This window comes from Manacus vitellinus, unplaced genomic scaffold (assembly GCF_001715985.3).
Source record: "Manacus vitellinus isolate BGI_N305 unplaced genomic scaffold, ASM171598v3 scaffold_3_pilon, whole genome shotgun sequence".
Classification (NCBI taxonomy): domain Eukaryota; kingdom Metazoa; phylum Chordata; class Aves; order Passeriformes; family Pipridae; genus Manacus; species Manacus vitellinus.
In genome coordinates, this window is record NW_021940535.1 from 3,208,478 (window position 1) to 3,234,657 (window position 26,180).

Sequence of the window (26,180 nt, forward strand, 5' to 3'; positions counted from 1 at the left end):
GGTTTTTCTCAGTCTTTTTCTCCCTTTACACAACTTGTTTTGACACTTGGGCATATTTTGTTTGTGCTTTGGAGATCAGGGCTGCTGTTTTTTCATTCACACACAGGAAAGGAGATGCTTGTGTTGCAACATGCATGCTTAGTGACACCTCGCTGGTCCCCACACTACCTGTCCTGTGCTTTTCATGACAGTGCTTAAAGAAATTAAAAAGCCTTTGCTTTTTCAGCAAACTGGAAAACTTTAAATGAGAAATAATGCCTGATCTTAGGCATTAATGTAAGAGCAAATCTTTCTGTACTAAGCCGTAGTTCCCAGTCACAGAGACCACAGCTTACATGGAGTCTTTTCTCAGCCACTTAATCTGCACAGAATCACAGGATATGCTGAGTTGGAAGGGACCCACAAGGATCATTGAGTCTAGCCCTTAGCCTTGCACAGGACCATCCCCAAAAGTCACACCATGTGTCTGAGAGCATTGTCCAAACACTTCTTGAACTCTGTCTGGCTTGGTGCTGTGACCACTTGGCTGGGAGCCTCTTCCAGTGCCCAACCACCCTCTGGGTAAAAAACCTTTTTCTAACATTCAGCCTAAACCTCCCCAACACAACTTCAGGCCATTCCCTTGGTCCTGTCACTGGTCACCACAGAGAAGAGATCAGTGCCTGCCCCTCTTCTTCCCCTCATGAGGAAGTTGTAGACTGAGTATAGACATTGTATCAATGCATTGGAGACTGGACATCATCTAATTCTCAACAAAGTGGTCAAGAAGTTGCAGTAACATTTAACCAAAGTTTTAGTGCTAATTATACTGAGATTTGGTGCTTTTGAGACCAGGTTTGGATGCACAGATCTGTTGTTTGTCAACTTTCAGACCTTTTGAGTTTTTTTTTTAATTACAGTAGTGTCTAGTGTCTGCCAAGAAGAGTAGATCTTCTTTTCTATGTACTAAGATAGTTTCTGTCCTAAAGAGCTAATGTCAGATGCATTCAGTGCAAATGTTTGACACCTAACTTCAAAGCTGAGATAGAAAAGATAGATTAATAGATGAGATGGAAACAGAGACACAAAGTGAAGAAGTGACTTGCCAATGCATGGGTATAACTGCACATAAGACTTCAATTTCTGTACTCCCTGCTTAGTTTCTCATCTGGTAATTTTAGGCTACCTCTAGTCTGTCTGCAGTCTGAGCTATTGGGATTTACTTAACAGTTGTACCTTGAAAATAATTGTGCCCTGCTAAATAGTACATTCCTCTTCCTTTTGTTGTTCTGCTGGAGAGATGGGAGAGGTTTGTTGTGGCCTCACTGAAGTTACAATGAGCCTCAAAAGAGGTGGTAATGAAGGAATCAGGATTTTCTTTCCTCTTTTTTTCTGTTTCATTTTTTATTTTTAAGCCAGCTCTGAGCACACTGGATCTGCTTTTTGTTTTCTTTCCCAGAAGTTGTCAAGCTGAGGAATAGCAGTAACTTCCCTTGTAGTCCAACAACCTGAGACTTGCCTGGTCAGTCCTTTACCTAGGAAGGACGAAGAGTCATCTCGTTGGCTGAACTGGCAGAAAAAGTGCAGCCTAGTGAGGATACCTGGCCCCCAGGTCAGGTGCAAGCTAGTGCCAAGTGGTACTGCCTGAGGTACCAGATGTGCCTCCCATTATGAGATGCAACAGCATGTGATTTTGTATCTTGGGAAGAAGATGCTTGACAATAAGGCGGGAGGGAGGGGAGAATCACAGCCCTTTTCTGTTCTCTTCTTCATTCGTCACATTGTTTTTTTCGTCCCCATTATCATTTTTCTCTGCACACATCTGCTCAGTCCCCTAATTTTACCAACTCTCCTAACTTGGGAGATTTGTGACTTGTGGGTGGACACATGACACTGGCCTTCTTTCAGGCTCATTTGATCTTAAAGTAAGGGGAAAATTGACAAAGAGTTTTCCAACCAGGAGCTTGTTGCTTAACACCCTTTACAAGAAACAAGTAAGGCCTGAGGAGCATCCAGTAGTGCTGCCAGTACCAGGAGGTTGAAAACAGGCTATGTGGTCCTTAAAGTAGTTCCTGCTTGAATCTGTCCATGCTGCAGCACAAAAATTTGTGGACAGCTATAATTTCTGGTCTGGGCCACTCCCTCTTCTCCAGATCTCACTGGAGGTATCAGGTAGGGCCTACATCCTTCAGTACTTCTGGAATTGTTTATTGATCATGCAATTGCTCCCCAGTATAGAGTAAAACAAGTAGAAGCCATGAGTCCACTCCGTACCTGGAATGTGCCATGGAAGAAATGGTAGATCTTTGCTTTGGATCTGGGGGAGTCTAACTGTAGGTCCCAAAGTTTGAAAATACGGGTCCACATAAATGTTCATTTTGGTCTTCCAGTCATATCAGCAATATTCTCAGCCATGTTGTACTTGCTTTAGGATCAGAACTCCTGCACATGCAGTGTGTTTTCTGCTTTGGCTTTGGTATCACCCAGTATACCATTGACCATATCGTGCACTTGAGGAATTTTTTGCAATTTGCTTGTAACCCTGCTATACTGTTGTCTGATTTCAGCCAGACATTCTGTTTCTCATGCCTTCTGGTGGATATATCGAGCCTGCGCAATGGATTGTTTTAGGTGAGACGCAGCATGCACAGAACTGGACCCACCCTTTAATCCTATGGCTCATCTGCCAGGGCCAAGCGAGCTTGGACGCTGACAGCGAGGTCCTCAGGACGTAGGTTTAATTAGTGTCCTTCTCTTAGATGGATGGCCTTACAGGGCTAAGTGAGTTCCATCTGCCCAGGTTTGGAATTAGAGTTGTCCTCCTAGGATGACTGCCAGAAGGCTAGTGAGCTCATCCTGCCCATTGCCTTCTGGTAGTTATGGCAATATTTATCCAACCAATGGATAGTTTTATTAGACAGACAAAACTTACTTGGCCTTCCATGTGGAAGGCAGAATTATATCTGTGGTGCAATACTGTAATAACTCATCCTGCTTCTGAAAAAGTGCATCTATGATGCAGGAAACCTTTTGATAATTGGGTTTTCTCATTAACTAGCTAGTAAATATAGCCCTGTTGTTATCTTACTCCTGGTCCAGGCTTTCCTGCTGTAGGTACTGCCAGATGTATGCCATTTATACCCAGAACAGACTAAGAGAGTGGGAGGTCAGTGCTGTCTCCCTGCAGGGTTCAAACACTTCTGCCCAGTAGAAACATCTTTCTGCAAGGTCTTTGATATTGGTAATAGGATCTTGAGAGCCTCAAACAAATAGCATTTTATGCTTTCAAGCTTTTCTCTAACCCTTTCAATACTTCAGATGTTCACTTTACCCCATCAGTATAGCTATCATTTCTTCCCATATCTAATAGCTTTTTATATAAAGAAAAGGAGAAAAAACAACAACCAACCAAACAAAAAAACCCCAACCTCAAAATAGTTTTGCTGTAATTGTTTATTAATTAAATTTATGGAAGGATGCTTCTTTCTATCCTTCCCCTCTCATTAAATTATCTATACTAATTTCATTATACATTCTCTCATTGAGCACTGTCCTGCCTTCTAAGAGTAGCCAGGAGTGTTTATTCCAGACCCTTCCTTTTCCTTGGCAGCAGACCCTGTGTGCCTGGAAGGTACTTGTTCACTTCTGAAGTGGTAGGAAGCAAAGATGTGGGGAAGTGACCTGTTACTCACCTGAGGTGATCTGTCACAGCTCACTCATAGCTGTAGACTCACTCCTGAGAGTAAGAGCTACAGATCTGATTGCTTCTCACTCTGAGGCCATTTTAAGGCAGCTTTCCATGATTAGACTGCATATACTGATAATCTTACTTCCTCTTAGTGGCCCCTTCACAAAAAAAGATATTAATATGATGGTTCAATGATCTTGAGTTGTCTAGTCCAACTGCTGGCTCGAGGCAGGTCTAGTTAGAGCATGCAGCTCTAGACCCTATCTAACTCTAAATGTAAATGTGTCTTGGGCCTCAAATCTAAAAATGGAACAGGTGTTATTTCATTTTCAAAGATGATCTTTCTTTATACATCTTGGTTTTATTTTTTCCCTGACCCATTTCTTTTTCATGTCTGGGATACTGTACAAGTTCTGTTCATTGGAAGATCCAAAAAGGAAATGTTAACAAAACCTTAAAAATGGATTATTTTTTTAAAGAAATCATTTACACCATAAGAAACAATATTGATTTTGATTTTGGATTACACTGTGGCAATGTTCCAAACATGAGGTGTAGCTGGGGTTAAAAACAAGATGGGCAATACCCATGTATCAGAATTTAAGCTGTGGTTGTGGTTGTTGTAACTTGCAAGCAGTGTTACCCCAGACATTGATGTCTGAGTGGCAGAAGTACAAAACCAGCCAAGTAGAGAGGGCAAACACAAGGGTAAAAAAGGACTCAGAATAAATGTGTAATCTTTTTGATGTAGATGATCACCAGGGAGCTTTCCTAGGCAGCTTGTGGGCAAGAGCTCTAGGCTTCTAAGCATCCTTGTCAGCTCAGCAGGCAGATTCTGGGAAGGGAAGCAGCTTTTGGTGCAGCCTTCATGTTGTGGACACCTCTCTCTCCTGCCTCTGGCTTCAAAAGTCAATCTACACACAGAAAAGTTTCTTAGCACTGCCATTGTCTAGCACAGGTGTTACAGGTATGTGAATTCTGCTGTTAAAATAAGCCTATGCTTGCAACACATTAAGCTCTGTCAGGGGCTTGTAGAGATTTCAGTCTTGGTTTGTCTTCCTACTAATTTGCTGTTTACCCAAGCTGCTGAGCACTATTTCCTGAGGGTAAAATTGCTTTATAACCTGGAAACCCCAGGTTACTTCAAAGATACCTGGGAAGCCACAAAAACTGACACGATTAACCTCCCTGGATTGTCAGGCAATACTTTGAACAGCAGATTTACACCAAAAAGTGAAATGCCTACAGTGAATTAGATTCACTGCCTGCTTAATTGTTAGACAAGATTTAAGAATGAAAGAAAATATTTCTTTACAACAGAATACAAGTGCGTTATTAAGATTTTGCTTTACAACAAGGAATTCTCCTTGGTTTCTGAGGTGTATTAGCTAATGTTTATTTCTGACTTTCGAACCCCTACAGTCTATGTCAGCCTAGAGACCTCTGAGATGTGCATTTTTCTTGTTCCAATTATAAGGGTGTTTGCCTGAGGCGGAATGAGCCAGGCCTGCTCACTTACAAAACACTAATAACGCTCTTTTTAGTTTTGTTTGTCACTGTGGCATCTTATGGTCATGGGGAGAGATGAACCTCTTTCCTTCCCTAGGATTTCTTGATTTACATATAAGTGATGTTCTGTAATTAGCGCGCTTCTGGATTCAGGCTTTCAAATCTTTTCCTGTTTGCAGGATATTATGGTAAGCTTTATGAGATGTCTGTGAGGAATCTTCAATCTACATAGCTAATAGAGTCACCATTTTCTTTTCCCTTTGTGAGCTGCATGTTATGTCACAAAAATAAGTAATAGATTTTGGTACCAGTATACTTTGGCCTTATCCTTTATCTTCTTCTTTTCCCTGACTCCTCCTTTGATTTCAGAGAACCTTTCATGTACCTGCTTTGTATGAAGGTGAAAATGTAAAAGAAAAGGCATAAAGGGGTAAGCTGGATTATAGGGGCTCAGTTCAGGGACAGCCACAGCAGAGTCATCTGTGGTGCCTAACAGACAACTAAACTCAGTTAGTTGTCTGTATTGACTCTCTGCCAGAAGTCACCTCTCACCACCATGCCGTTTTTGGAGTGGCTGATTTGTGATCAGTTATAATTACTGGATTACTTGCTCCAATCCTGGTAGTTTAGTTCATCTTCATGTGCTGTTCCGAAAGGCCTTGGTGTCTTAGTAGGCTATAGCTAATGTAAGCAAGCATTTGGGGCTGAATAGGCTCACGTTACCTGGAAACTTAAGACGTGGGGCACAGCTGTGGGACGTCAACAGAAAGCCTCTGACTTGCATTTTTTCTTTATCACATTCTGGTGCAGAGGGAATTTTCATGCTACTTTTCCATTTGAATTTCTAACTTTTGAGGGAAAGAAAATGAAACTTAGCCAGGAGAAATCTCATCTGCAAGTATCTTGATTTCCCTGACCAAAGAGTAAGTGGCAATCAAGCAGATCAACCAACTTTCCCATGATTCCTCCCTCATAAAGGCTCAGAGTCCATAGGCAGAGTGAATTCAAACTAAAATCTTAGTTTAAGTTTCCTTATCTTGGAAACCCATGCCAGCTTTCAACCATGTTGCAGGAGATGGTCCTTTTTCAAAAATATTGACAAAAGTGTCAGTACTGTTTGTTAAGTCCCCCTTGCACTCAGCCAGTAGCAGAGCAAAGCTCTTACATCTCTAGTGGCCTGTGCTGTGCATGTTATACAACACTGTCAGGTGGTAGTTGTGTCTGGGGCAGGCACAGGATTTAGCCAGTGACGATTTATGTGACATGTATCTTTCAGCAGCTGTGAGCAACCATCCAAGAAGGGGCTTCCAGTTGTTTTCTAGAACATCTCTTTCAGAAAATCCCATCCCTAGTTGTATCAGAAACACTTAGCAATGCTCAGAACAGGGAGACGTGTAACAATGCACAAGTGTAATAATTTACACCGATGTCTTTCAGAGGAGTTTGAGCTAATTTACATTATGTTGAGACTAGAACAAGCTTAGGAAGGAGTCAAACAGAAGGTACTTGCTCTTGCAGAGCAGCTCTGCGGACAGCAGGATCTAGAATCCAGAGACTGAAATTCTGTCCCTGCTGCAGTCGAGAGAACTAGATGTAATTTTAAACAGGACAAGGATTTCATCAAGAAGTGTCAGAATTTGCTGTTTTAAAATTATTAACTCTTTCTCTGATATAAATGTGTATAAAAGCATGAAAAATTGATATAATTTCCTTTTTCTCTCTGCATTTTTTCAAGAAGAAAAAGTAACTAAATAAATTGCTGCTGGGATGGAATTCTTTTTGTGGTGGTTTAAGGCCAGTGCATGGGTGTCTTCAAACTGAGCTGTGAAACCATGAAAACTGGGTTAATAGTGAACCCCCTCACACATCCTTAACAAGAACACTGCTAGCGAGCACCTCTGTAATTACAGCTTCTCTATGAAGTGTGCTGAGCTTCTACAATGGATTTAAAATCTCATATTGTGCTTCCTTCTGTTGAAAATTACTCAGTGAAAGCCTTTTAAATATATGTAATACATAGAAAGATAAAAGTTTCTGCCTCTTTACTAGCCTATCTGTGTTTTGTTCATTTTGGAAAATAGAATCTGATTTTGCTTTAGCAGATCTATTTCTTTTTCTAAATTTTATAGATTTGTTGCACTCAAGATGCAGTGAAATGCTAAGTAATACTTCTGTGACATAAATTATTTAGCTGTCCTATGCCTGTAATGTGCTGTGGAATATAAATCCGGTTGGTAGTGCATTGAGCAGATCTTTGTTTTCTTTACCTGGCTATTTTCAAACAGAAAGATTGTAGGAGTTTTAGAAATATTTTGGAAAAGGGCAGCAGGACTGAATGACGTGGATGTGCAAGGAACAGAATACAGCTGAGAAGACTGTTTCTTTTTGAAGGAAAATGAGAAGAGGTAGGTGTGGTCTCTGTCTACCGAGATCCCACTGAGTGGGAGTTTTTCTGTTGGCTTTAAGAAGATGAGTCAGGCTTTTGACGACTGGTGTGGAAGAGGCATACAGTCTAGATGTTGGGGAAATATTTAAAAGGATAAATCAAACATGAAATTTTAAGCAGGTTTTGTCATGCAGTGGACTAAAATTTACTTAGTCCTTCAAAACACTTTAATTTTAGAAACCACAGCTTGTCAAGGCTGACATAAAGATTCCTGCATGCTGGCAGCTGACTCAAAGTAATCTGCCAGCCCTCCCTTAGGTCAGGAAAGTCACTTTATGGTAGGCATATTCTCCAAGCCAGCAAGGAGGTGGAAAAATGAGCCATCAAAACTATAAAATAACAATACTGGAAATACATTTACCTCTTTTGGAGTCTTTGTGTGGCACTAAGCAGCTGGATGTTCACAACAGCACTATACAGGAGGACAATGTAGGGGCGCATATGCTTTCTTTGACAAACCAAATTGACATGATAAAAGTGCACATTTTATGCTGGCCTATTTGAGACTTCAGATTTGGAATATATGTGTGCTAGTAAAGGACCTCTATTTGAAAAACAAGAGGCTGGGTATTTTGTATGCGTGAACTAGAATGGATCCATTAGTTTGTAAGAGGTGATATGGGTTCACAGCAGGTGAGAGTTCAAGTGTTTGGTTTTCAGACTAGAAATTTCCAGAAGTGTCAGAGGAAAAAAACCTACAAACCAATCTATTGCAAAACCATCCTGGAATCATTATCCTGGAATCATTATCTCTCCTCTTAAAATTGAAAAACTGAAACTAGGAAGACAGCTTGTTTCTCTCCTGGAGTCTCAAAACCTCATTCTTGGCTCTGTTTAATACCCTTTCTTTTTCTGCTCTCAATACTGCCAAAAAATACATGTTTTCTGGTGATAGCAAGAAGAATACTTGAATTTACAGTATGCTTTTTATAGATTCTGTTTTGATCTGATGAGTGAACTAAAACATGTTACCTGCAAATACTTTTCTATGACCTTCTTGGAATTGGGATTTGTATTTTAAAACAGACAATGTTTTAAAATCGTGGATGGGATGTGGCCTAGATGTGGTTTTGAACATCTCAACAAATGAGATTGGTTTCAAGAGACAGTTACAGCTCCAGTTCTCCTGATGTTGGTGAAACACCATCAGAAGATGTAAAGGAGCTGTTTGGTTTATACATCTGCAGTAAAAAATAGAGTAGACCAAGCTTGTGTAGCAGTGCACTTGTTACTGTGCTCTCCTTTCCTAGCAGCTTTTTCCCCTCTGTATATTGGCTATAGGCACCTACAGCCAGCCAGTTAAACCAGTAACTTTCAGTCTCACTTTCCACTTCTTCCTTCATCCTTTGTGATTACTGAGCAGGGTGATGGATACAGTCTGAATTGTCTGAGTGCCTTGCTCTCTCAGTGGAATTTGTAATACAAGGAGTGACAGGGTTACAACCCAGGAGGTTTTAAAGTACAAACCTGTATGTGATTTAAAGGAAAACAAGTACAAGGTAGATTCAAACAAACAAATACTTTAGAAGAAATTGGGAATGTAGCTTTCAATTTTAGAGTGACCTGACTGATTGCAGCTTAAGTAATAAGTAGGGCTAAATCCTGTGATGACCCGCTCAATCCAATCCCTTCAGGTCAGTAGAAAAGTGTGCATGTAGTGCCTTACCTCTAGAGAGGCAGTGTCCACCTGCACCATATACCTGCTGGGAATTTACCTGTTACTGAGCTGCTATTTTCTCAGGTGCCATACACTTGTTAGGGCCCCTACAGAATGTGGTCATGAGCTTTGCTTTGCAGGAGAGAATACTGTTCTCCTGTCACTGAAGAACAGCCACCTTGTTATGAAAACTGGCTTATGGAAGCACTAGCAATAATTCCTATTCTTCTCTCCTTGGGCTGGGTTGCCAGAAGAAGTATAATTTTTATCATCTTACAGAGGAGGAAATTAAGTTGTGAAAGAGTGAGACTACTACAGTTAAGTCAGCGGCAGAGGTTCGAATAGAACCCAGGTTTCCTGGTGTCAAAGCATTTCATGTGAATGTTCAGCTTGTTTCTGCCAGAGATGGCAAAGTGGTGACCCAGGTTCTGCAGGGCACTTGAAATCTTCAGGTCTACCTCAGGCACAGGAAGCTGACATCTGTCCTAAGGATTGCAAGGAAAAGACAGATCATTTTCCTTTTTCAATGTTGCTGCATTTAGTGTTTCCTGTCTGTCACGTGTGTGTGTGACTGCAGCAATTTCAGCTTGGATGGGCTTGAGCAAGCTGGGAGTTACTGGTGTCAGGATGGCGGCTCTGAAGGCTTGCAAATGTCAGCCCCCACAGATGAAGTGAACATCTGCAGCTGGCACTGTTGGGACACCTTCACCAGCAGTGAAATGCAAAGTCAGAGAGCTTGTGCCAGACACCTTCTGGTGGTGGACGTACTGGTGTCTGTATACAATTTTATAATCAATAGGAACAAACAGCAATTTGAAGACCATTTTTTGCAATCTCCCAATGTACTTCTTGATGTATTTTGCTAGAGAATAAACCTTCTACACACTGCAGTATCTTGTCTAGGCTGCCTAGGATTCTTTGTCCCCTTGCTTGTTTAAATTTGGTAATTCCATTCCTTGTTATTTCACTAATGTCACAAGATAGCAATTTTTTTTAACGTGCACAAATGCAACAGCTGTTTCATAGTAATTTTTTCCCCACAGTTCCATATTTTTATTGCACTTGAAAACAAATACACTCATCCAATGCGCTCAGCGTTACATTCATTGGTCTCTATTACAGTCAGGATATTTTATCTTGCCCTTCAACTTAATATAACCTATTTGTAGCCCCTTCTTTTTACTCATATTAGGCGAGATACTTTTGGAATTGTTGGGTTATAAAAAGTCACATTTCATTTTGTGATTACAGCAATTTTCTTCCCTAATTATTAGATTGCAAATAAAGGGTGAACAGAAGTTGGTATTTTAGAAAAGGAAAAAAAAAGTTGTTGAAATAGGAGATTGCAGAGGGAGCTTTAAATTGAGAAGTAATAACAAGTATAATACCTCTTTCCTTGCAGCCTTTTGATCTTTTCCTTCTTTGTAACTTGTGCTTTGGCTTATGAATTCCTAGGGAAATTAACAGTAGACACCTTAGCAGTGGCACCTGGTCAAAATACCCTTGTGAAAAGGAGTTTTCTGAATAGATGAGCAGCCACATGTGAGCAATCTCAAGACAAAATATAACAAATCATTCACTGTATAGTGGCTTAATCAAATGCAACCAAGTTACTTGCTTTCTGCTTCTACTGTTGAAGTTGTACAGTGAATCACAAAAGTCTCATAGTATGCTTCTCACAGAAGATGACTTTGTGGGTAAGCTTTAGAAGAGCCAGTGTTTGATGGGTCTATCTCCTCTTTGTATAAGAGACCAGAGAGGCTCAGTGCTGTGTTCCGACAACACATACAGTTGTGGATCCAACTACAGTTAAAAGCAGAAGTCAAATTAATTGTTTCTGCTAAGACTAATTTTTCTACTGAGAAGGTTTTTCCTTCTCTCACTGATCTTTAGAAAGCATCAGACAGGGTTCAGACCTACCTCTGACAAGGTCCAGCCTTAATTTTCATTCTAGTGTGAACCTTTCTCAGTTGATTCAGATCCTGAGCTGTCTAGAGCCTGGACACAACTTGACATCATCTCTGTGGACAGAACTGCCTGTGAACTGCTTTCCTGAAAAGGACCAAGCATATGCCTTATACACAGCTTGCTTTTGGGCACAGTCTGTATACTTTGCTAGCAAAGGCGTCAAACTGACCGGTTTCGCCAACTAGGGTCATGGTTCACAAGGCTCTGGGAGAACCAAAGGACGTAAGCACACTTTCACTTTGGTGATCTCTCACCAAATGGAAGAAAGATAGGCCTTGTAAAGCAAAGCATTTGTAAGGCTAAAAAGGAGAGGGGAGGAAAAAAAACAGCTCAGCAGCATAGCTGGCATGCAGCTTTTATTCAAGGCTCATGGTTCTGAGTGGGTGAACTCAATTAATTATAGATGTTTCAGCTGTGTAAACAGGAGAACTGCTCTGTGTTGTGAAGACACACAAGTCTCTTTTCTTCTGTTTAATTAATGCTTACAAGACCTACCCAGGTAAGTCTTTGGTGTACTAAGAAAAAACCTCAAAGAACACTGTTTTTTAGAACAACTAAATTTTGATTGTTGGGTAATTACAGTGTAAGACTGTTCATCTCACCCTTGTATTTAATAGTGTAACAGGTATTTAATGCTAGAATTACATATTGTTCTCTGCTGATCATTTCCTTTCTATAAAGAAGGGAAAAAATAATGTGGTAAAGAATAAAATATTTTCAGGATGATAATGTGAAGCCAGGAACTGATGTGCCAAAGATCTCAAGCTCCACTGCACTATTACTGTGCTGTGACTGTCTTTTGCCTTTAGTAGAGTTACAGAGCCAAAACACAGGTGCAACTGTCCTTGTTTTCTCCTCATACTGTGTAGACCTGTTAGGTAACATGCAAATTAGACCAAATAATCTTCAGATGAAGGAAGAGGTGTGTGCCTTTCCTTGGGTTACTCCCTTGTATATTTTCCTTGCCTTTAATGCCACAGCCTCAAATTCTGGCCTTCATTTTGGTCTTCCCAGATTTTGAAAATTATTCTCTTCCAAAATTGTCTGCAAATAGCTCCACTCTGAGGTAGAGTCCAGAAAGCAAAGAATATGAATTGTCATACTTGCCATCACATCATTCTTGGTACATATAAACTACTACCCCTTGTCTAAGAGAGTATGACCACATCTCTTCTTGTTCTTCTCTGTGAGCTCTTACTTCAATCAAAATTAACATTTTGCCAACTTCTTTTACTTGTATTAGGGTGTTTGTACTATGACAGCAATGAACAGTCTTTGTTTTCTGATTTTGCATGATGCATAATTCTCTTAATCACTCAAAATTATTTTTTTAATTTGATGATTAGAAGTAGCAGCAACAAACAATAACGTGCTTAGTGTAGTGGGTAACTGAAACCATTGGAGCACTAGGAAGCTGCTTCTACAAGCATTTTGAATGTTCACTCCACCATCTTATTAAATTAACCATTTTTTGCTTTGTTGTCATGGAAATACTAGGCTAAAAATATATTTAAATATGAGTAGAGACAGGGAGTGTGTGCATACTGAAGTACAACAAGGGTATTAAAATAGAAAAGCAGCCCTTTTATGGTATTGTGAATAATAGTGCTAAGCTCTTGGCTTCTCTTTTACAAGTGCAAAGGATTTTTTTCTGGGTAACACTGACATCTTGTTGCTCAAGGACTCAGTTGCTAGACTCCATTTGTGTACTGCGTGGCACATGCTTGACTGACTAAAATAGCTCCCAATCAGAGTGAACACTGAGTTTTAATATTGCATGTTCTGGCAGCTGAATTTTGCTCTAAAGCAATTGTTAAGCATTCTTATAGTGACTGAGAAGATGTTAGATGTTAGAAAATTTGAATAGATAGGGCTTCTGACTGGCAGAGTTGGCAGACTAACAAGAGAAAGGATATAACATGTAAGAGGAGCTGGGGAAATGGTGAGCACCACGATGGTTTGTTTCCACACTAATGTTTTCAAAGATCACTTTCTTGGGGAAAAAGTGAAATACTGACTCAAGGGAATGTTCTGTTTCTAATGTGAAATTTGGTTGTGCTTGTCAGACACGTGATTAAAGACCAGCTCAGCGAGTGCTGAAGCAGGTGTCTTGAATTAAACTGCTACTAATGTAAATGGAAACATGAATCCTCCCTCATTTCCTCCCTAATTGACCAGGTTTGGAGTTGAAAGGTGTCCCTTTTCATGCTTTCCTCTCCCTTCACAAAGGAGGCACCAGGTAAAGTTATGGCTTATGCCTTCCTAAATACTAAATATTGATCATAAAGCTGATTTTTCTGTTTCTATAAATCCAAAGGTCCACCCATGTTTTGAGATCAAGGAGAATAAAAACATGTGATGGAGAGGGCTGTGTTTGAGGCACTTGGCTTCTGAAGTTCATGCATTATCTCTTGCTCAAAGCTGTGCCTGAAGGCATAATCCAGTCATATGTATTTAATTAAGACTTTAAACTACTATTACCCTGATAAAAGCAAAGAGCTGATGGTTCAAAGACATCTGCTCTAAGAGACAGTTAACTTGAGGCAGACATAATACCTGGAAGCCTAAAGGATATGTTGTGATAGGGACAATTGATAAAAGCTTGATTCATCTGGGACAACCCAGTGGCTATATAGCACAGTGAAGAGAGGACAGGGATCCCCAGCTCTACCTGTCCCTTTCTTCTGAGGATCTGTGTGTTATTGTATAGTTTTGAGTTTATACCTTTCTCTGTCATCTCTGAGTTGCCTTCACAATGCCTGTGCTGATATTCAGAATAAAGCTCAGGGGTGTCAGTGTTTCTGTATATTTATTTTCTGTCTGTCTATGTAGTGGTTTAATATATATTGGTGTAATTGAGAATAAGGTTAGACACTATATCTCCAGTTCAAATTATTTTCCTGAATATGCCAGTGACTCTACTGTAGCTAAGGGGCCACTAATACAGTGAAACAGATGGCTTTCTGCATGTGAGGCAGAAAGGGCTCGTTTCCAGTGCAGTGGAGGCGTAGGGATTTTTTCTCTACTATTCAGTTTTGATAAAGAAATGTTGAGTCCATTTTAACCAAGATGATGAGCCATTTTAAAACAAAATAGTTATTTAAAAACTTAGTCTATTGTAATCATTGCATTTCAGAAGTAATTTTAGGTCATCTCCCTCATAAATAGATGAACCATGTGTTTGGTTTTGCCTGCAATGTTGATTTTCATGCACTGTACACAAGTGCTAAGGATCAGAGAGCAAACTTTAGGCATGTTTTTCAGTTATTATGGACACAACTATCACACAGTTACAAATGCTTTGATGATTGCAAGTTTTTCTCAAATAAATTGCTTGCTTGCTAATGCTCATGGTGAAAAACTCATCGTTAAGCTGATTTACATAAAAACATTAGACCACCCGTAGGCTCTGGAATTTCATTAAAGTCTCAATCTTAGTGCAGCCCTTGTAATTTGCTGTTTGCAATGACTAAAATGTCTCTCTCAAACAGCTCTTCCTTGTCGTGATGAAAAACAGGTAAGTTGTTACAATCCCACCCATTCCCAACTTTTATTCATCCAGATTGGTGCCTATCAGTCATTTCTTTACAGTCCATAAAGGCAGAGCAGATAGATATCATAGTTGGGGTTGACTGTAAATGAACAGATAAAATTCTTGCCTGGGCTGAATCCTGCTGTCTTTATGAATATGGAAGAAATAGTTCTGTTGGGTTAAATGGGAGGAGAGATGACTCAGTGCCAGCAATGGTAAGGTTGAGTCCTTGTCCTTCCCTATCCCCAGACTCCCACCTACCCCTCATCTGAAGATAATTTTAGGAGGAAGTTATTATTGTCAAGGACGTGAGCTGTCTGAGCAACCCAAATTTCAAGTCCGTTACTCATGTTATACAATAAAATTTAGGAAGTGGGGTAATAGTTGGAGGACATATGCCAGCACAAACTGCAGGTTCTGGTCCTAGCTACAAAAGGGCTAGAACACCTTTTTATTAAAGACATTTAGTGTCTTTAACTGCTGTCTGGATACTGACATCCTTCCACTGACCTTTCCTGTGATGAGTATCTATGGAAGCTTTGACTTGATCTACTCTGCCTCATTCCACCTGCCTTGACCCTACTTGTCAATCTAAATGCCAGACTTGCTGGGCACTTTGATGGTTCAGTTCCGTGTCCCCGATAAACTGTACTATCACAAAGGCCCCTGGATGGCTTCAGATTTTAATGTGTTCCAACCCCTGTCTGTCTGGTGAAAATTTTAGCAGCCAGACTACCTTAAATCCCATTGCCATCTCCCTGCGGTTGCCTAATTGGGAGCCTGAACACAAGAGCCCCCATACATGCATAGCGTTCGTACTGGGAAGGCAGGTGGCAGTGTTCATTTGTTGTAGCCAGACTGAAACAGTGCTCTGCTAGCTGTTCTCCCCAAATCCTTCTCTACTCAAGCCTATGACCACCACAAATCACAGGGGTTTTTTCTTCACCATCTTACCTGATTTTGTTCTGACTACTCTTTCCCCACCCAATGCTCCTAATCCCCCCTGCTGCCTCCATCTCTTCCTTCAATGGGGGCAAATTGGCAGTGGGTTCATATTCTCATCTTCCATGCCACTTGGCACAGTGGGGAGATGCCCAGGGATACAGTCCTCCTGCCTCCAGACATGGGACAGCCAGGAAGAGCTTGGATCTGTATTGCAGAAAAAGCCTATCCTATTGCCAGTCTGGAATGTGCTCAGCATAGCTAGGATTTCCTGGGCATTTAGATGGTAAAACCAAAGATCTCACAAATGAGCATATCAAACTGAATTTTTTGGAGAGGCTTATAAGTTAGATGAATTTTAATGTACTTCTACAGGAACACCTGGAGATATATGCTTAGTATAGTATATTGAGTTGGGGGGTAAAAGGAAAGGTCTTCAGAAATCTTTCATGTGTAAAAACCCAATGGTTTTTCCCTTAACCTCACCTACAGATTTCTGGATAAAATTTTCTTGCTGGGCATCTCTGTAGATATGACGCAGACATTCAACATGCAAAATGTTATTCCAAATATACATCTTTGAAAATGTATAAGCATCTGAAAGCAAGGTTTATAATGAAAAATTTCATCAACCTTAGTGATCAGCAATGCTAGATGTGCTGCCTGTAAAGAGAAATATATAAAAGTGCCTGAATGTATAAGCACACATCCATTCCAGCTGCTACCAATTCTTTAGTAATGAGTCTTGCCAATAGGACAGTTTTTATGAGGGTAGCACATAAGCAACAGCCTATTGAAATTAGATCTATATGTTGTTCCTGAATAGCAGTTTACAGAGCCACTTTGTTGTACCTGTCCTGCTGTAGAAACTCCTAGATACCTCTATTTTCATAAGGCAAAAATGGTGTGATTTTGCCTGCCTTATGGTCAGGAGCCTACACCTGAAAAATTTCATGGTGCAGTCATGGGTGAGCAGATGGTTGTCACTTCGTATGAACAGCAGAGTAATAGATGTGGATTATACAAAGCTAGAATCAAAAATCAATGGAGTATGGAGCCTGCAACACTGAGGGCTCAAACAAATGAAATTAGGACAGAGGAGAGACTGGACCACTGAATATGAAGATTTGTTACTACACATTATTTATTAGTGTACTAATTTACTGTACTACTCTTGTTGTGGTTGGAGGCAGATAGCTGCTGAATCAAATTATCAAACAAAGGAAGTAAAAGTGAAAATCAATAGTGGAGAGTATCCGCAGATCACAAATAACAACAGAACAAAAAATCAATGGTACAATAAATGATAATAATAATCTCTCCTGTTATAAAGGAGGTAACTCCAGCCCTCAATGTGCAACCCTTGGGAAGCAACATCTTCTCAAGATTAAAAAAAATACTAGGATCATCTGATCTGTTGTTCACACATCAGTTACAGCTACAAATACCAAAATGCGTTATTGGTGCAGAGTTAAGGTTCTTTGAATTAAGGTTCTAACTGTGCATTTCTGTATCTTGGCAAGTTTGCACTTTTTTGGTTAAGTTGAACCTTGATTAGAAATTTTCTGAGTATTCTACTACTTATTTTTGAGCTATTGCGGTTTCCATGCAAATGTTTGTGCCTGAAATTATTGATATGTACTGGTCAGCCTTAAATCTTACTCTGGGTACTTTTTTGTTTCTTGTCAGGAAGTATTATAACTATCTGAAAGGCGAGACTTTAAAATCTCAAATCTCACAATTTCTCCAAAGAAGTGTTATGTGTTTGTGCGCTTTTTAGAACAGGGCAAGGAAAAAGTCATCAGAAATTTGGAAGAAATTCTGCAACAGGAATTAAAGAAGCACATCTGTTTAGGCCTTGTTTGGTTTTTAAACTGTTAATTGTCTAAAAACTGAGGCACTTATGGAAAACCGTAGGTGGTTGTGATGCTAAACAAATACTGTGAGGGAAAGAGTAACAAAGTCAAACCTGAAGAAGAAAGGAAAAAAAAGTGCCCCCTCAGTAAGACCTCTAGGAAGCATGGAGCATAATGTATGAGCTGTATCAGCAGCTACCTGTGAAACCCCATGTCTCACTGAGGGGGCACTTTTTTTCTTTCTTCTTCAGATTTACTTTCTTACTCTTTCCCTGTCTGCCTTTCCTTGTCTTATTTCCTTTTCCCTGCTTTCTTCTCATTTAGTCTTGCTCAGACAGTCTTAGCCTCTCTGCCCTCTCCCCTGTCTCACTCTCTCTGTGCAGTGATTCTGTTATAATCTCAGTCCTCTCCTCCCCTCCAGGACACTGCTTACTCAGTTCCAGTACTGTAACACCTCATATAAACTGCCTTTAATCTCCCTCTGTTTTAGCTTTCCATTGTTATTCCTTGTCCTGTTTTTTTTCCATATGCCTCTCCCAGTTTCTGCATTGTATTCAAACAGTTCTCCCCTTCATTGACTCATTGTCTTCACTTTGACACGTTGTATCTCCTCTTCCAGAGATTACCGTGGCTACTTTAGTTCAAGACAGTCCTACAGCATCATATGTTTGTTTATTCCACTTCTGGCTCCTCTCTAGGGAAAGCTTTATGACTCGTAACTTAATTGCTTTGCTGTCTGATTTGGTTCACTTGGTTCCCACCTACTTACCAGAGACAGCTACCTTTTCATTACTGGTTTTGACACCTCTCATTTTTTATGCACAGTGTTTGCCCAAAAGAGCAACAACAGCTCTTTTAGTAATAGATTGAATTGATCACAAATGACTCAGTTTTTAACACTGGCCTTACTTCCCTGAGAGGTTTTATCAGCGCTGAGAAATGCTTAGCTAATGCCTAGTCACCTCAGCTATTTAATTGAAACAAAAAGTATCATGGGAGTAAATCACAACAAGCTTGTGGAAGTGCCCCAGGTATATCACAGGCTCCTGTCAAACACCAGTGATGCTTCCTGCCTCACCCAAAGAATATAACTTAGCTTTCCTTGAAATACTCATTAGTATGTTCTGGGTTTGTTTTTTTTTTTAGCTTAACAAGGGAAACTGTAATCCTGGCAGAGTGCTTTTTTTATATTTAAAAGAATAAATCCACCTTTATGGATGTCAGCTAAGCCTCTGACATCAGATTGGCCTTAGAAAGCAAGGAACATAAGATTACAAGAGTAAGTGAACTTTTGGGAAGACATTTAGGGCAGTTTTGACAACTCTGAAGGAATGAGGAAGATGAGTAGGAATGGAATTATTTTAGAGGGAAAGGTTATCAAATAAACCAGCAGGAGTAGTAACTGACAGGAGAGTGGCTGGATGATGAGTACTAGGACATCTCTTGGAGACTTTAAACTTTTGATACCTCCAGATGCAATTCATCATCAGACCTTACTAGATTTTATCTCCTCTCACTTCTGTTTAGTAGGGTATTTTCAGTGGGTGATTGCAGAGGCAGGATAAACTATTGCCAAGAAGAATAATGTTCGGTTGGTAAATTAATTTTCCAGTTAATTGCAAAACTGATTTTGTAACTGAGATAACTCAGGACTCTGATAGAGAAATAATTTTTGTGAAATGATTTTTTTTTTCTTATGAGAGGGATGAAGCTTCATGGCAGAGTTTCTCTGGTAAAAGTTAAACTTCTCAGTGCTTTCCTCTGAATGAGGAGTGGTCTCTGTGGTGTGCAGGGATGAACTACATCCTGGCTCCTCTCCATGAGCCTCCCTCCTATGTGGCCCACAGAGGTGCTTGTGGGCCATGGTGCAAGGAGTGAAGCAGAATCACCCCACGCACACACCATGTTTCTTGATTCTGATTATCCTGACTTGCCCTACCTTGGGGCCCTTCCTTTGGGGCAGTTGTATTTTCTGCACCTGTGACAGTTATGGTGGTGGATCTGAGCATGCAGCTGGGGACTTTTATTTATACAGATACGGCGGAAGGCTGTAACACAGCCGTGGTAAAATGGTGTCATAGTTTAACTCCAGCCAGCAACCAATCCCCACGCAGCTGCTCGCTCACTCCCCCACCAGTTGGACTGGGGAGAGAATCAGCAGGGTAAAAGCTGGAAAATTCATGGGTTGAGATAAACAGTGTAATAGGGAAAGCAAAAGCTATGCACACAAGCAAAGCAAAACGATAAATCATTCACCACTTCCCATGAGCAGGCAGGTGTTCAACCATTTCCAGGAGAGCATGACCCCATCACATGCAATGGCTACTTGGGAAGACAAATGTCATCACTCCAAATGTCACACCCTTTTGTCCTTCTCACCCCTACTTTATATACTGAGCATGATGTCATATGGTGTGGAATATCCCTTTGGTTAGTTGGATTCACTTGTGGCAGATGTGTTTCCTCACAGTTTTCTACGCACCGCCAATCTTCTCACCAGCGTGGCAGTATGAAAAGCAGAAAAGGCCTTGGCTCTGTGTAAGCACTGCTCAGGAATAACAATAACATCTCTGTATTGTCATCACTTTGTTCAGCACAAATTGAAAACACAGCTCCATAGTAGCCACTGTGAAGAAAATTAACTCTACTCCAACCAAAAGCAGCACAAGTCAAGATACCAAGCCTGGTGTAAAGGGATTACAATGCTGTTCTGTTCTTGATCCATGAAAATTGCTGAGTAGAGTGGTAGTTGCCAGTGGGCATGAGTATTTCTGAGCATCTTTAGACATCTCATCTCTTGGAAGATTTACCAGTCTCACTACCACTTTTGCTAATTGAAAGAAGAATTTAACCTCATTACTTCCCGACCTTAACATCATAACTTCATTATGGGATCCAGTGAGCTGCTACTCGTAACTAGAGATGAAAATAACAATGGCACACATTTCTTTATAACTGGGGATTAAATGGACAACACCTGCTCCTGACCTGTGCACTCTGCCATGTAGCAAGGGCATCAGGACAGAGTTAAATGGTCTCCTTTATTCCAGGACAAGCTAATATACAAGACTACAATGCAAACATCTTTGTAAAGACATATTATTTACAAATGCCAGCTGGATAATGTTCAGGTTAATTTATATCACTGCCTCGCTTATACTTCCAGTGTTTTCTGTTCATCTGCAGAGGCAGTGGTACCAAGCCAGCAAATGTCTGCATCTGTTTTGAAAATGTCTCAGAGGTGATTCAAGAATGCAAGAGAATCTTCAGATAGATTAAAATGTTAGGACTCTGTGGCAGTGAAAAACATTGCACTGACAATGTTATTTGGAAAGAATGGCTCCTGGCCAAAAAATGCCCAACTAGGTCTTTTTTGCACATAAAGAAACTGTATATAATTTTGCAAGATTTATATTTGTTAAAGTTTTGTTTCTCCATTGAAAATGGACATTTTCCTAATATTTTCAGTCTGAAAATGATATGAGCAAAAAGGAGAGGGAGGAACCCAGAAAATGTTCTTCCTCTGATGCCTCTAGTGCAACTTCTCAACCTGCGAAGGCCTCCATAAGACTTTTTGCTCTCAGATCTGTTTTCTGAATGAAACCTTTGATGTTCATTAATCACCACCTCAACTACTACCTGATGAATGGCTCCACCTCTACCACTGTTTTGGATTCAGTGTGACACTTGCCTCATTCTGAGTTGCTTTCTTGCCAGTTGGCACCTGTATGAAGGCAGTTTGGTTGCAAATTTAATTAGAAATAGTAGTCGTGTAAAACTGAGAGGAACCTTCAATACCCACAGGGTTCTTTCCAAATATGTATTCAGTCATCTTAGTAATCCTTTGTCCTTGAAAGTAGTACTAATATCCAGATTAACTACATATGGATATATTATTTTCTCCTTGTGTTCTCTCTGTCTAATACTTTTAGTTTAATTAAATGGATTCTTTTAAACCGTAGTTTCCCAGTGTATGTGGTAACTGATTTCCTACTTGTCAACCTAAGACAAAATTTCTTGCTGTGGGGTCTTAACATTGTCATGCAGGCTAGTACCTGAAGTTATATTTTATTAGCTACACAAGTTAATAAAAAAAAAAAGAAAGCGTCCTTTTCTTTTAGCTCTCAATGTTCCATGCAAACTGTAGCTAAAAATCTCCAAGGGAGAGGAAAATTAAGATTTGAATAATTGGTGAGAACTGCATGTTTTAGCTATTGTGATACCCTCAGCTTTTGCTGTCCTCTCAGCAAGTAAATGAGTTAGCTGCTGAGCTGTTAAAAGTCCTGTAGAGAAAATTACAATGTGAAAATTCAATCTGGACTTGCAGTTTTTCAGTCCCACGGGCTCATCTAGCTTTTTTTGCTGCTAAAAGGAAACAACTGCTGCTCCCAGGTGCAACAATAGGGTTGCTTGCTCAGCTGCACTGACACCTCAAGCAAGTCTCTTGAATTTGCAGAATTGGGGCCTAGTTGTGAATTAAACCCCAGGATGGGCCCCACAGCCCCTCATGGAGGTGCTGAAGGACTCTGCAGCCTGCTCCAGTTCTTATGGAATGCTGTGAGGTAAATGAAACACATGCACACGTCTGTGCATATAGTGGGAGATGTATGTATTTTCACCATGTGAGCAGAAATGTGCACCTGGTCGTCTGAGGAGCAAGCTGTGGGGATGAAAAATACGTCAGCAGATGAACTACTCTGGCACTGTGCTTGACACCAATTGGGTGTGCGTTCCTGCAGGGCTCCTCAGGGAGCAGCACTAAGAACCCACCTGAAAGCCAGCGGTGCTCCAGTTACTTGGGAACTTAAGCTCTTTGCTTTTCATCTCCCAAGTCACATGTGAAAGTCGGGAAGGCTTTGCACTTCTAAAATTATTTTGTCTTTCAAAAAAATCAGGATTTCTTTTTCGTCTTGTATCCCTGTGTGTGTGTGTGGGCATCAGGGTAAGTGACTCAGGCCTGCATTTTTGAGAGCTTCCACCACTTTTCACATCTCCAAGTTTTGCTTCCACTTGGAGCACTGCGTGGCTGTTTCTTGGATCTAGCAAACAGCACCATAATCTGTGGCCAAAGTCTCAGCTCTTAATATTGCATAATCTTTTGTCACAGCTGCAGTGATTTAGCTTACATTGTTACTGGTGTTAAAACTGCAATACAATTTTTATATTAAAATACATAGCTGGCATTTCTTTATTATTTTCCTACATAGGCACTGTAGTTGCAGTGAATGTTGTTGTGGCTCTGCAGGCAAAGGCTGGTGTTTTCCTTGGGCTTCAGCAGCAGCTGCAAAGGAGGTGTTAAGGAAAAACTTGATTAGGAAGAGCACCTTCAAGTATTTTATGGAACAGACGAAAATTTCCATGGCATTTTCTGGTTAAAATTAGAAAATGTGAATGCTGCTTTTATTTAAACAGGTGTTTTTCAGATCCGAGGAACATACCTGTTACATATATAACAGTGGATAATTGCTGCCAGCAGGCAGGCCAGGATGTGCACCAGGAGGTCACCGGTTCCAGGGAAGAAGGGGAGCAGGATCATGGCAAATACTAGCAATTCACATCTGTTTGTAGTTACAGTCCAACAGAAAAGCTGGATGAAACTGTCTTTCGTTCTTGTAGCACACAAGAAAGGGGGTTGTGAGGGGCTGATTAGCAAGAAGCTATTTTCACTTATATGCCTTGATACAGTTATTGGAATGAGTTTCCCTCACTTAGTATTATTTATTTGAATGTCAATGCCCAAAATCATGATCTTTCCTGTGTTCCTCACCTAATCTAAACATCTGGAAGTCAGTGGAAATACACTGAGTCAGGGTCTGGTGATCCTCTGCTGTTTCTGAAAAATGCTTTAATGTTGTAGCTGACAGAGCAGTTAATCTGTGGAGATCTATGTCCTTGCCCTGACCAAGGCCAGAATGTATTGGCACAGTGAAACCTGTCAGCGAGCAACTATGCAATCTCATTGTCCTAAAAAAGTTTCCCAATTTCTTAGCACATTAGTGTTTAGTGTGTCTAACAACGAGGGTTTATCTGTTCCTACTTTTTTTCTTCCTGATGTAGCTAAAAGAATCTACTCAGGTGCTCTAAGGTCTGTCTGTCATAACTGCTGCTCAGAAGAGGTTTGGGTTTGAACTATTTTAAATCACAGGAACCAAACTCTAAATTTCACTCTGGCAAAGGGGAAGATCAGAGGCAGGAGATATCCTGTCGTGCCAGACAGACAGAATGAACCATTCCAAATCTTAACTGCTTACCAGTCTTATGCCTGTGAGCTGCAACTGATCACACAGCTTCTCCCTGGCAATTCTTCTAATCTTAAATAATCCATTTCTTGTTTTTTTTTAGCTGAAACAAAGATCTGCTTCAAGTACTACCATGGTGTGAGCGGGGCCCTACGAGCCACAACTCCGAGTGTCACAGTGAAAAACAATGCAGCTCCTGTAAGTTATGCTGACATTTTATTTTTTTCATGTATGTTCCCTGTTTTTCACTGTGCTCTGCCTTGCTTTCCCTGCCTGCTTTGTATACTTTTTTATCAAAACTGAACGTAAGATTTGCTCTGCAGTGTACTGTGGTACAGAGAAATGTGTAGTCTTTCAATGAAGATGTGGGTTTCTACACCAGGAGAATGCAGATTCAGATCTAAGTATGTTGCAGATAACCTCTCTGATCTGAGGCAAGTCCCACATCCTAGCTGCATCCTCTTCTGTAAAGTTACCTTCTCTCTACTGCTTGTTGTGAGGTTTGCATGATACATGATACTTCTAGAGGATTTGGGATCCTTAGGTGGTAAATATGGTAAGTGTCCAGAAAAATTTTCCTGTTTTAAGGTGCTTTTTTCAAAATCAAGCCACGAGCATTCTCACAGCAGTGTCCCTGAGTTCCAGGAGCAGCCACTGTGACACACTCCCATCAGTGGTAAGAAGCGGGCACCCAGGACCCGATCTATCAAAACACTGGACATCATTTTTGACAGATTGAGGCTTCTTTGAGAGAAATTTTGATTTGCTAAAGCTTAGCAAAGCTCTGTGGCTCAAATGGATCTAAAAAGCTGTATATCTTGCCTGGTGTTGGAAAATTTCATCACCTGAGAGTGAAACATTTTTTAGAAGCCTGCAGAGAGACTTGATGACCTCCAAAGCTTGTCTGGCCTTGCTGACAGCATTTCACTGCCTGCCAGGCTTGGCAGAGACCTGCATGAGCTGAGGAGTTGTAGTCCAACCAGCATAAGAAAAGGATGACCTCAGATATTGTTTAGTCTGGAAGATGGTTTCAGGAAAGAACTATCTTGCCTATGGGTGTATTTAGATTTCAGTGGACATCACTGAAGCTTAAATTTTTAACTTCTATTTTGGTGTGGTTTTTTGTTTTAGGATTTTTTTAATCTTAATACTTCTAGAACTGAAAAGTCTCCCATGCTGTGTATTGGCAGCATCTGGTTCCACCAGGGCTAGGAAGGATTAGTTTCTTCACCACTGAGCCATGAAAAGACTTTGGTGGTTTCTCTTTGCCTTCTTTGGATGCACACAGTAGCTGCAAACTGGATGCTGGGTAGGGGCTGCTGGCACGTCCTTTAGGAATAAAAGGCACTCATGTCTTGTGCCTGTCTGATGTGCTCACAGTGAAGCCATTCATCAGTTTTAGAGCCTGGAGAGTTTCCTTCAGCTGTCTTCAGAGGAATATTATGATCTGACCTTGGATATCTTCATCGTGTGGGATGCTGAAAAAGTTCTTTTTAGCCTGTATTGAGTCATGTATTGTTGACTCAGGACTTGCTGTTAATTTCCCAGTAGTTATTAATTTGGGAAGACAGTCTATGCCACTGATGTAGTCCCAGTCTTCTCTGAAAGGTAAGCCAGCCAACCAACGCAATAAATACCAGTAGGTTAGAGATTAGAATAATTTTTTTTGCTTTATTCACATCCATTTCTTAGACCTGAGTGGGAACGACTTAAGCAAATTTTTCAAGTCTAGTATGGAAGGGTTACTCTTTTGTTATTAAGTATCAGCAGTATGTATGGAGTTAGTAGAGGAATGTCTGAGGACCTGTGCCTTTGTCATATGCAAGTATGTAATCTCTCCAAGTTCTTCAGTTGAGGCCTTTACATACGTATGTCTAGGGAAATAAAGCAACCATTCCCTTGCAGCTGAGCAAGACTCGTGTTTAAAAAAAAATCCTCTTCATACAGTACTCATGGTCTTCCATAGAAATCAGATGAGAACCACCTATTATGACCTTTAGTTGAGTATACTGTGTATGACTGAAAAATAAAATACAATTAAAAGTGGTATCAGATAACAGTTTTCTGTTTGAGGGCCAAACCAGTGTCCTTGGAAATAGCATTCTTTTTCTATCATCTTCTAATTTTCTCTGCCTTTCTGGATTGCAAAATAGCTGGTGTGGTTTTTTGCAGACCAGAGAGGCCAACAGTGTTGTAGGTGCAGCATCTTTTTCTCTGTTGTTTTGCTGCATGACTTATTTTGTGCATTGTAAGGCAAACATGAAGACAACAAAAGAAAGGAATGGCAACAAAGGTTATGCAATATGAACCTGGATGGACCCTTCTGTATGAGTGCAAAGAGGTGGGGGAAAGTGTTATAGATTT

General features: G+C 40.5%; 1 protein-coding gene across 9 annotated transcripts in view; it reads left to right on the forward strand.

Annotated features, from left to right (window-relative positions):
• HECW1 (HECT, C2 and WW domain containing E3 ubiquitin protein ligase 1) overlaps positions 1–26,180 on the forward strand; it is a 249,104-nt gene that overhangs the window by 93,892 nt on the left and 129,032 nt on the right. For all 9 annotated transcript variants that reach the window (XM_029961855.1, XM_029961850.1, XM_029961853.1 and 6 more), the window contains exon 4: positions 23,920–24,014. In XM_029961855.1, coding sequence (XP_029817715.1) covers positions 23,920–24,014 — 95 coding nt within the window. The remainder of the gene's footprint in view (positions 1–23,919; positions 24,015–26,180) is intronic.